The sequence below is a fragment of the Pseudorasbora parva genome, chromosome 17 (assembly GCF_024679245.1).
Source record: "Pseudorasbora parva isolate DD20220531a chromosome 17, ASM2467924v1, whole genome shotgun sequence".
NCBI classification, from domain to species: Eukaryota; Metazoa; Chordata; class Actinopteri; order Cypriniformes; family Gobionidae; genus Pseudorasbora; species Pseudorasbora parva.
In genome coordinates this window covers 18,428,144-18,441,143 of record NC_090188.1, presented here as the reverse complement: position 1 = coordinate 18,441,143, position 13,000 = coordinate 18,428,144, and the positions used below count along the sequence as shown (strand labels likewise).

Here is a 13,000-nt window from a genome sequence, read left to right as displayed (position 1 = left end):
ACTTTTACTGGGACAGATATTTCTTGCTAGATTAAATTGGTTGATTTAAATCAGCTGGTCACCAACTGGACTGTTTCTTTTGGGGGATGACAATCAGACACTCCACCAGGGAAGTGAGGCAGCAGTGTATTACTCGTTTAAGATGGCTGCTGTGATAGCCAGGTGTCAGGTCAGTGCAATCTGCTCCGAGCAGGCCATGTATTGATCCCTCACGCGAGACTCTTACAGAGATAAATCCTGCGTATGACATGTGAAAGGGTGAAGATTCTCATCTCAAGGGCTCGCTCTAGTACGGGGAAGTTCAAGCTGGCCTGCACCGAGCCAGCAGCAGCAGGCTTCCCTTTCTCTGAGCACATGGGCTTGAGAGGGCTGTTTAGCATGCAGATTTAATAGAGAATGCTAAACACGGCCCTTTGAAGGGCTTTAATAAACTGGACCAGATGTCTTGTGAGCACTAGGGCCGTGTCTTCTGCCGCCGAATGGACTCGTCTGGATAAATGCGTTTCCATGTGACGGACAGCAGTAATTCATAAATGATACATTGGGCATTAAGGCCTCTTTGAGTGACAGGTGACCTTTCATGTTGAGATTGTGCTTTTTATTCAGAAGGATGTCCAGAGAATTGCAAAACTTTTGAAAGCGTGAAGACAGTACGGCAGGCTCTGGCACTCTGCTCTTGCACAAAAAAGTTCCTTCTCAGAAAGCTGTGAAGTGGTAGTGCCGGTGGAGTCGGGTTCAGGGAGGAAAGAGAGCGGCACATCCATTAAAGCAGCTTCCCTCTGGCCATCTCTCCAACTTCAAACACACCAACATTAAAGTTCCAATAATGCAGTGGGCTGATTCTCCCAAACGATGCTCGCGCATCATAGCGGAGGTGTGCTAATGACGGGGGTAATGCTGAGAGACGTACACACGGATGGTCCATTACCTCTGCACAGACAGCAGCTAAAGCTACCCATGATGCTGTTGGACTTGAGCCAGTATAACCACCATAATGTTTGTTTTCAAAGTCATTTTATTTCTTACTAAGTCAAGCTATGTTTACAGCTATATATAAGCCATCAGCAGAGTGTTTTTGTTGTCAATTTGGTTGATCAGTTAAGTGTTTATTCACCATCACAATACTGTGGCGATGATTTTATTATAATATCCTGTTTATTATAATTACATATTACATGATAATTGTATATTAATTATATAAATATATAAAACTATATTTAAATATATATTTCTTACACTGTGTGTATTGTATTTATGTTTTGTATTTGTATACACTGTTCAATTTAATATCATATTTTGTTACATATATATATATATATATATATATATATATATATATATATAGTAACAAAATATGATATTAAATTGAACAGTGTATAAAAATATATAAATAAAAATATAATATAAGTAATTAATATAATAAATAATATCAGCAATGTTTTAGTCATATTGTTGACACAATGACATTACACTGACAATGTGATGTCCCTCAGAAACAATTTTTCTTTGTTTCGTTTTTTTTATTTTGTGTGAGAGAGAAGAAATAATATCTTATGCAGAGCTCATTTGTGATATTACAGCTATTTGATGTTATAACTCTTTATGACAGTTTTTTTTTTTCTATTTGCATGCTGTATTTTAGATAGGTGAAGATGATGGCATCTGTAATCATTGACGATAGCTGATGGATGTTTTGTAATGCACAACATGCCCACATGTGTCTGATGGCAGAACAAGCCTCTCAGATTCCCTGTGTGAATGGTGTAATAGCTGACACAGTCACACTGAACACATGAAGGTCACTTCTCTCCACTCTCAGCTACAAAAAGCCTCATCTGTTTTAATGCAGTGCTCTGAGCTTTAGTAAGAGCCAGCGCTCCCCTAGCAGTGCACCCTCTCTCGTTCACACACTCTCTCTATTGTGTTTCTCTCTCTATTTTCTATTTTCTCCCTCTCCTTGTCCTCCTATCCTCCTTAATCTCACCTGCACTGTATCTCTGAATTATTCTCTTAGTGCAAGAAGAACTATATTGAAGGAACAGGCCAGGTGTAGGGTTTCAGGTTTAAACGTGAAGGTGTTTCCTTACCAGCTCTGTATTCATTCACACAATGAACTGAGGAGCCTCTCTTGTTTCTCGGTAAGAAGAGTCCAGACAAGACCTTTGTTTTCCACTTCATCAGATGCAAGCATGTTTTTTTTGTTTTTTTTAACTCCTGTCCTCCTGGAACAAAAGCTGGAGAGCAGCCATAACATTGGGCTCAAATGGCTCTCTTAGACCATCCTATGCAAGCAAAAGAAAAAAATCACTCCATGTTTTCACATTGCTTCTCTGGGAGCGTTATACACTTGGGAAACAAAAATCAACTTCATATATAAAAAATAATATTTTAAATGTGGTGTGAACATATTTTTTGGACATGGGACCACGTTTAGACCACATTGTTTTTTTTTGAGTTTGTATAACTAATATGTTTGGTGCTGTATATACAGTAATGAAGCATCATATTACCATCTGGTACTATGCCACATTATTCACCAAATATTAAAGTTTATTTTATTTATTTATATATTTATTATTAATAGTATTTTAGTAGTAGTTTTATTTTTGTATTTTTTTCTTATTTTACAAATAATGGACTTCTTAATACAAAAGCTGGAGAGCAGATATATATATATTTTACATATATATTATATATATATATATAGCTGGAGAGCAAATATATATATATATATTACATTGATTCTTCGATATATATTTATTTATTTGAATACATTGATACTTCGATGTTATTATATATACTTATATATATCGAAGTATCAATGTAAAATCTGACACTATCACTCAGTATCTTTTGTTTATTTTATTTATTTATTATTTTAATACAAGTGCAAAACTTAATTTTGCTATGGTATGTATCTCAAAGTATCTTAGTCTTATCTGATATTATCTCTACACAAAGGTACAGCTACAGTACCTTTTATTTTATTTGTAAAATATAAATAAAAGACCTTTTAACGACTTTAGACTGCTCAGAAAAAGCCCTCAGCATAAACGAGATGTATACTTTCTCTTAGCTGTGTGACCTTGCAGTTGTTCCTGTGTGAGGAGGTGGGCCAAGGTGCCCTTTGCTGTATTGGATTGTCTCTTTGAACTCTACTTGCTCTCTGATGGAAACACCAGCACAATTATGGACTCCATTTGTCATCATTCATTCTCATCTCCTAAAACCATAATCCTATTTGTGCCTCATCATACTCCCCATTATATCAAGCTTAGCCTTGTTTACTCCACTTGGAGGAGGAACATGTTCTTTTCTTTTTCTTTATGTTGCGCTGTAATGCTGAGATTTGTTTATGTAGAAGCTCAAACAGCCTATGATATGTGTTTAATGATTTCTTTGTTGCACATCCCTAGTAATATTAAGAAATGAAACTCAAGCCAAGTTATAAACCATCCGAGAGGCCCTTATCTCAAAAACTGCACAAGTTTTGACTATAATTTTTGTCTTATTCTGAAGGGGTTCTTCCTGACCGTTTCCTTGGAGTCGATCCTGAAGGTAGCCAAACACGCTTCTGAAAACAACAAGATCTTCTGCTTGAATCTGTCAGCTCCATTTATCTGTGAGTTCTTCAAGGAGGCCCTGCTGAAGGTTATGCCCTATGTGGACATCCTTTTTGGCAACGAGACGGTGAGTATTTGTACATGGACTCACATGGCAGGGATGTATTTATGAAAGTAGTTCCCCTATCAGCCTATGTTACCATATAACACTTATTATCTGTCGTACAATTTTTGCTGTGTACTTGATGTGGTCCGTTACCTGAGACAGGTCAGATGAGGGATTGCACATATGAGTAGACATGCATTTATTTATTTGTATTATTTATTTGTTTTATTTTTGGGGGAGATTATTCTAGAGAATATATGTAGAATAGTCATCTCACCTCAAATGCATTGTCATCCAGCACTGGCTGTACTCATTGTGAGAGTAGCACCACTCAGACAGCCTGCAGACTGGGCCATAAACAGCCTCTTACCTCAGCGTTTGAGACTAATGTTCTGAGTCATCGTGGTCTCAGGTCCACGCTCTGTTCTATATGTGCGGTTGGGACGTGTTACAGACTGGCAGTGTAAGTTTAAGGTGTTTGACATGTGCTGAGAGTCAGACCGGTCAAGTTAAAGCTTTATTTATCTAAATATCTTAAGGGTATGGGTGGGTGGTTTGACCAAAACTGGTGTAAATAATTTTATTTCACGATAATGGTATTGGTTTACCGGTATTCGACTTGATATAGTTGTTTTTTTTGTAAGAAACTAATATATTTATTAAGCAAGGACCCATTAGTTGCTACTGCGCAGACCCGAGACCCAAGCGCCATATTTGGACACTGGCGACTTCACTTACTTCAACGGAAGAGACTGAAGGCACGTGGTCAATCTTTATTTACAATCTGGATATGGATTACAGTCTAGCATAGCCTCATGAAGCACATGATGACGTGTGACGTCTGTGCGAGCAGAGGTGTGCAAACACATACTTCTGTTGACAACCATAACTTGACAACCAAGTAGGTCATTCTATCATTGGGAACACAAAATTTTTGGTCCTGACTCCTGAACACATTTTTTGTAATAATATTTCACAATATATTTTTTACTATAAATAAGAGATAAATAATAATACAAATCTGACTGGACAACCATTTTGAGTAGTAGTGTACATAGGTTACTTTCTTAATTTATAATTTTCTCCTTTTTTGGAACTTGATTGACACAAACCAAAAAATGTAATAATAGCAATACAGCTTAATGTTATGTAGCTAAAACTAATGACACCAAAACGCCCTTCACCGTTGTTGCTCCTCATTTTATGCGCCCGATCTCCTCCGTGAGACACGAGACCTGTACGGCGGGCAGCTGGTGCTCATCACTCGCACCACCGGCCTTGCCCCGTTCTCACAGTCTCTAACATTACACTTACGTTTCTCTTTTTTAGATATTTTTAACATAGTATTTTCATGTTCCTTTGTTGTTTGACGTTTAAATTACATGAGAGGCCCTGCCCACTGATAGCAGCATAAATAAGTCTACCGAGATATAAAAAATCTTGTCGAATGTCTAGTGTTGCATGTTATATGTCCTCAACACCCTTTAAACACTGCTGCTGGTCAGATTCAGAATTTCTTTACCCAAACTATTAGTAGAGCTGCTGTAGTTCCTCTTAAACTGACAGCCAAAGTTTTGTTTTTTCTCAGGCTAATTAAATAGTGTATATGTGGCGAGTAGCTGCAGTCTTTGTTGGGCGGTATTAATGCGTGTTAGTCTTTATGTATGCCTAGCTCTCTGTTGGTTAGTATGAAGTGTTTTGGCAGCTGGAGCTTGTCTGAATGCGTGTGTGTGGGCGGGATCTAAGCAGACAGGCAGGCCTTTATCTGTGCTGACAGGGTAGGCGCAGCGAGAGACGTCCAGGCCCTGCACCAGCCTCACGCCCCCTTAACTGGCACACACCAAGTGTGTAATATCCAGGGAACGGCGTTGGTCTAATTGAGTCCTTCCCTGCTCCCCTCCTGCCTGCCTGCATGACATGAACCAGAGAAAGTGAAACATTTCAGGAAATGTAATGGCCTCCAGTTAATTAAGTGAGAGAGCCGTGCAGCAAGAGCCAAAACCAGATGGCGCTGAATTTATGCTCGCCGAAATCGACGCACACAGCGGCACATACAAAAACACATGCGTAATCTCGAACAATTTGCCCTCCATTTGCCACATACATGATAAAATTCAACAATGTGAATTGTCTGTGTCATTACAGATGAATTTGTTGAGCAGAAGGCTCAGACAATGTAGATAAATGGCATGATTAATTGGAACAGAATGAATAACCCTGACTGATGTTGTATAAGCAGTGATTAACTCGCGCTCAGAGCTCAGATTGTTTTAAATAACAGGGGAGTTAAAGCCATGATTGCTGGGAGGTTACGAAATGATTGAAATCGCTCCACTGCTGCCTATGGGAGAAAGGAGAGAGAGAGAGGGAGAGAAGGAGAATCAAGGAAGGAGGAAGACAAGAACTTGGAAGAGTTTGACTTATTGTGAAGATCTACCCAAAGGCCTTCTGCCTAGCACGGTCTTTTGAATAATGTTATCCGTGTCTCAAAGGACACACAAGGAAATTGAAGGCTTTTGACTTGCCCCAGAATAAATGATCTTGGACTTTGCATCAGAAGCCTTCTTGTTTGCCTGTGTGTGGCGTGTTAATGATTTTTATAAAACGGTTAGTTCCGGTCCTCCAATTTGATTGGCTGAGTGGCGTTCCAAAAGCATTGATATTCAGGCACTGGGATTTTTTTCTGTTTGTACAATTCCTTATGTTGTTGTTTGCATGTTGTTTTTGGCTTCATTTGGAATTATTTTCAATAGGAATGCAGGATATATCGGTACCATAGCAGTTATTGGATAATATTAGAGGTTTTTTTATTGGATATTTGATTGGTATTTCTACCCTTTTTTACCTTTCTTTTACTTTAAGTCATCATGCTTACTTAAAATGAGCATGCTTTTTTGTATTCATTAGTTTAGCAGACATTTTTGATTAAATTGTTTGGCTAATGTTATATTAAAAATAAAACGGCAGCAACTAATATCTCATTATCCCTTATTTAAGTAAAGTAAGTAAATCCATTTCACCGATTCTCTGCCATAACCAGGGCAGAAAGTGCAGAAACATCCATATTCTGTCTGGGCCTAATTATGACTGTATATCGCTCTACATCTAGACTTATCCATTGACAGTAACCACTGTGCTTGCTTTGTGGAAGGATATGTGAGTGTTTGCATGACTACAGTGATATTTTCTTGCGCTCAAGTGTGTGTCCTCCCCCGCTGATTGCGTGTAGGTGACGGACAGTTCATGCAGGAAGCCTGAGGCAATGAGGGATATGCCTGACATTGGACCCCCCCATCTCCCAGCTGATTCAGACAGCTGCGCGCGCACACACTCACAAACATTGAGAGACAGATGTCAAGTTCTAAAAAATCCTGTAGACAATCAAACACGGACATTTCAGAGCTCTGAGCCGTGGCAGGCCCCCTCTGAGATGCTTAGATGTCTTCCTGAGACATTTGGTGATGTTTTACATGGTTTGCACAAAAAAAATGTTTTAAAGTAGTTTGGAAGCAGCTGTCTGAATTCAGAGCAGAAGGGAAAAGGGACAGAAAGAGAGAGAGAGAGAAGCAAGGTGAGGTAATTAAAACAGTGCTTGAGCTGGATGCTGTCTGGGAGACTCACGCGATGAACACTCTACACGAGTGCTTTACTGCATCACTCACTGCACTCAATTAAAGCCGTCTGTCTGCTCTCAACCCATATAGAATGACCTGCGAGACATCACTGTGTGGAGAGACAGTTGGGACCGTTAGGACAAGCGATTTGCTCTCGGAGCAAGAGACGATAACAAAACACTACACAATGTTTTCTTTTTTACAGATGAGTTATTTATTTTCAATATAAATAACTATATTAACTATTTTCTTAGTATTATACTAAGAATTATACCCTTAGTATTAAACTAAGGGTATTATTATACTACTATTATTAGTAGTATTATACTATATATTATTATATTAATTTTAATATTTTCCAGGCCTGAGAACATTTATCAATTATAAAAAAAAATTCATGCAACTGTCATTGAATGTATTAAATATATGTTATATATATATATATATATATATATATATATATATATATATATATATATATATATAGTAATTATTGGATTTTTTTTTATAATGCTTAATTATGGGGTTGGTCTGAACCAAAAATATTTGAAATTGGAAATTCATAACTTATATTTAAGTTTAACACAGATTGTTTGTTGATATGATGCCAACATATACTGTAGTGTTTGCTTATATATTATAATATTATATACACTAGGGGTTAAACAGATTGTAGTTGATCTTTGATATGTACCCATGGTTTGGCAATCATGGTTCGGCAAAAGTGTTATTTGCAGATTAATTTCAAGTTTAAATTTGCACGCGTTTTGTCTTGCTAGTTTAAACATGCAAGGAAAGCGTGCGCACACAGAGATGCGCAAATTGATTCCTCTTTAACATCTCCTTGCACATGGATGGACAGTTGAGAAAAAAAACTGATGTGTATCATTATCTTAGATCTATGCATTAAGTCTAATGTGGCATTTAAGTGACAGCAGCCAATAAATACCTGCTGTTGTGTCATCGATGTTAATCAAACAATAAAACACAGCTTTAGCAAAGATTAATCTTTATTACATTTCTATGGTGAACACTAGTGTTAGTTTACATTTAATTATTATACCTTAATTTATTTGTAATTTAATTATATTGTATTTATCTGTGTTTGTAATAAGTGTATTTGTTCTTATTTTTTACTGACTGTTGCCTTTAATATTGTTTGTACTTTATTGGTTAGATAAGTAGTTTTTGCTGTGGTATCAGTGTACTTAAAGTGTAGCCTGACAAGCCAGACCCACATCAAGATGTTTGGTCTGGAAACTCACCATAGACAGGGCTCAATCCGAGGGGCGGGATAAACGGTTGTCTTTCAAACTCCCTCTGCACGCGATAGGATAGCACTACACCAACCAGAGCAATGAAGGTGAAGCAGAGCTTGTTGATAGATTAAACATTCGACGAATCCAGTCAGCAAAACCCCGAACACATCTTCCCTTTTTAAGAATGACTTCAGTGCCGTTCTTTTCTCAGAGAAAAGCTTAACTCCAAGTCTTCCAGAGTCGCAGTCAAAGCTGATTTTAAAGACCGCCGCCGTTCGCCAGTTTCTGTGTTTTTACTAGAAGCACGCAAGCGCAACTCGGCCGTCGTCATTATGGCCCCGCCCACCGACTCTATACACGATGTGATTGGCCCGGCAAGAGTTAGGGGAATACAGCTCAGAAGGGTATTGAGAGTTCCTAGACGACACTTGCGGGTAGGGATGTCCCGATCCGATCAAATGATCGGAAATCGGGCCCGATCACGTGATTTCAGACTCGATCGGAATCGGACGTTACATCCCGATCAGGACTCGGATATAATGTATATTCTGGGGTGAGCTGAGCATGATGACGCATCAATAATATGGGTTGTAACTTGAAAATAATGCTTTATGTATGTTTCTGTAGATGGATACACGTGCTGGCTCCTCTGTGATACATTACAACAGCGCTAATATCACCCGTGGGCCGTGTATATTCGCCAGAAGACGCGAATGAGAGCGCGCGCGCTTATCTGTCTCTGTTCATCATCCGAAAGCGCGCACTCGTCTCACAGCGCGCAAATATTGAGTTCTCTTTCAAGACTTGCGCTTAAACGGACCAACTCACACAAGAATGTCAGCATGTTCATCTTGATGAGTATCCAAGCAGACATAGTCTGAATATGCCTTAAGAGGACTTTATACAGTCGAGAAAGACGACGCAGAGCCTTCCATTAGGTCTTAAAGGGGCAGTAGCCTTTACTGCTGTCTGTTTAATGTCAAACAGAAGATAAGGAATCACTCACTGCTCTTGATTAAATAGCTTTTGTAAGGATTAGTCTTTAATTTAAACAGTTAAATATGCATTTTACATTTGATTAGCCTACTTTATTCAATTTCTCTACCTAAAAACTAATGTTAGACCTATAAAAACCTGAAAAGCATTGTTAATTACACTTCAGTCAAATTACACTTCAAAATTTTTTTCCCCAAAGTTGATTTATGTCATTGTAGGCAGTTATCGTCACAATGATTTCATTTAAAGTGTTTGTTTTTTAAATACGTTTAGTTTTAGTTAGTTATTTGATGCTATAAAAACGGCTGTGTGATGTCATGATTGAGAGCTTAGATCGATGTCTTCTCTGACTGAAGTTGTCACTGAGGCACTAACAGATTTTTTCAGGATTTTTGGGAGCAGATTATTTAATTTAATTTAATTTAATTTCCATAACTGTTTATTTTACACCAACATAATTAATTGTTCTGCATCTATGAGAGTATGGGTGTGCTTTTGATATCACCATTGTACTTCCTGCTCTTCACAACTCCGGTCCCAGACTTTTTTTATTTACTGTTGCACTAAAATCCAAAAGTGAAGAATTTATGTTCTTTATTACTTGATTGTTCAATCTACCTCACAGAAGTGCTCTGTTTGTTAGAGTTGTTGAATGTTAAAATAAGGTGAATAAAATAACAAATAAGGAACATCCTGGTTCGTTTTTTCGCTCTTTTTTTATTCTTTTTTTAATGTATTATAGAAGTATCGGATCGGGACTCGGTATCGGCAGATACTCAAAATCAAATGACTCGGACTCGAGGGCAAAAAAACCTGATCGGGACATCCCTACTTGCGGGCAGATTAAATTCGCTGCCGCTAGGGTGCGTCTAGATTTCTAGGCTACTTAAAGTGTGCTTTTAAGGAAAAAATGAAAAGCAAAGTTACCTCAACCCCAAAATATTGTTTTTCTTGCTGATCTTATTGGTGACTCAAAAACCGTGACTAATGATCCAAACCATGAGTTTTGTGATCCGTTGAACCACTATATACACACATACCATGGTCTGTCTGAATACTCAATTCTGATTGGCTGTAAAAACTTTCAGCAAATGTAGTTCCAGTCAGTTTAATCGTCATTCTATATCAATGCGCTGCTTTCATTGAAGTACACACACACACACATCACTCGGACACAGAGATCGGAGAAACATTAAGGAGGTCCGCAAATTATGACTTTTTTTAAAATACAAAATATTAACTACTGAATCGCTACATTGTATTTCTCAACAACATGCAGGTAATTCACACTCGCATCTCGATCTCTCGATAATTAATTCAAATAAATGCTATAATTAATTTACTGAACTAAAGGTGTATGTCTGGGTGTGTATACACATAAAAGACACTTAGATTACTATTTAGTGTGTCTCTATATTTAAGCATTTGAAATTACTGGCTTGAAGATTGTTCGTGATAATGATGATTTTATATTTTTTAATTATCATCATTACATTTTAAAAATATATGCATATTTAGTGCTTTTTACAGAAACACAAATACTTCTAAAGATTTATAGTCCACCCTAGTCCATTTTCCTGTCTCAGGGATGATAGTTGTGGGCTTGTATGTGTCACTGCTGGATCAGATTGGGTCACAATAGGGAAGATCAGCTAACAACTATAATCGGAGGACTCGGGAGGCTTTCCTCAGAATATCCCTCACATTGAGCCGCTGAGGCCATTTTCAGCTTGATGGGGAGTTCCATAACACAGATTTGAGGGTGAGAGTGAACCCGGGCTGGCACTGCCTTTAATAGGTACAGCGGCAGAGGCGCCTGACTCTCTTTAGAGACGCAGAGTGATGATGGATGGAAGAGACGGTATTGTGTTGAGGGCCGATCAATAGCTGCCACCGAGCTCAGTGTATTTCTGTCACTGTGGAGTTGAGTATAGAGTGTCAGCTGGTTGTTGCCAGGATGATTTGGGAAAGTTTAACACCAGCCTGCTCTGACGCCCCACACATCAGTCATTTTGGTTAACAGAAGGGTTTCACGGTCATTTCTGCCACACACACACTATCACACACATACACGCACACACACACACACACACACACACACACACACACACACACACACACACACACACACACATCTGTGTATGTATTTTTCATATTGATTCTCTCCTTCATGGAGTAGTTATATCGTCTACAGTGAAGTACCTCGCATTAGTGATTTTACGATTATCAGACGCCATTTATTCAACTGACACATTTATACAAGGCTCGATAATAATAAATAGTCTTCAGGATGAAAACTATATTACAATAATAATAATTTAGAAATATTAAACACATTAAAAATAAGTATGTTTTCTTTGTTACCAGCTTAACCATGGACAACTGGTGGAAATTTATGGTTAAATTAAAATAAATGTAAAAAGCAAGGTAAAAATGTACTTTTTTACAGAAAATGTTTATTATCCTTTGAATAACATTTGAAGTCTTTTGGTAGATTATGAATAGATTGATGTCTTTTAATCAGCAAATGCCAATAATCTCAAGATAAATTTCTCTTTTACTAATTGAAGTTTGTACTCCTTTCGAAAGCTTGCACCAAAAAAAGTGTACATTGACTACGGTTTCACCAAAAGAAAAGGAACTTACTTGTTTTTCAATGACTAAGTATTAGGTAATAGTCATGATGTAAGAATAACAATGATTTATGATGTAACTTGTCAGAATTTAGCGCAAAATGTTAAGTTTTTGAGGCATTTTAGCTTCTCCGGTAGGTTGTTTGTGGATGTTCCCCTGAGGATGACTACATTGAGCAAGCACTGTTGACTCATCTGAAGCAGCACGTCATTCTTCGTCTATAGTTGTGTGTCAGACCAGTCTGTAACTCTGTGGCCCTGCTGATGTGTGTGTGTGTGTGTGTGTGTGTGTGTGTGTGTGTGTGTGTGTGTGTGTGTGTGTGTGTGTGTGTGTGTGTGTGTGTGTGTGTGTGTGTACGGCCTCTATATTTACTGTTAGCCTGTATTAATCATGCAAGAGCTTGAGCTACTGTCAGAGTCCCACAACCTTGTTTACATGCTAACTTGCATTCCTGCAATGAAGCACGGACAATGGCAGTCTTTGAAAGTGATTGGAACGTACTTGGATTGCGCTAATAAGGCTGTCATTGAGGGAGATGTCATGTGCCCAGGGTGGGGATGTTTTCGGTTTTTTTATTTGTTTCTCCACCTCTTGAACAGACCATGCGTACAGGGCAGGAGAGATGGTAGTCAGCACTCATGATTCTGGTAATGATATCATTACAGCTAGTGATTGCTTCTCATGCATTGTTTAACAAAGACGTGTTTGAAGTGCTCAGCAGAGAGCTCAGGCAGATCTTTCTCAGCTTGCAAGCTGAATCAAAAGGCGGAAAACAGATCAAGAGCAGGAGACACCTTTTTAAGGTCTCCACTCACTTTGCCAGAAAGA

At 38.2% G+C, this 13,000-nt stretch overlaps 1 protein-coding gene across 2 annotated transcripts in view; it reads left to right on the top strand.

Moving 5' to 3' along the window:
• The window catches only part of adka (adenosine kinase a), a 169,200-nt gene that overhangs the window by 122,835 nt on the left and 33,365 nt on the right, over positions 1 to 13,000 (top strand). For both annotated transcript variants that reach the window (XM_067420883.1, XM_067420884.1), the window contains exon 7: positions 3,520 to 3,690. In XM_067420883.1, the coding sequence (XP_067276984.1) occupies positions 3,520 to 3,690 (171 nt within the window). The remainder of the gene's footprint in view (positions 1 to 3,519; positions 3,691 to 13,000) is intronic.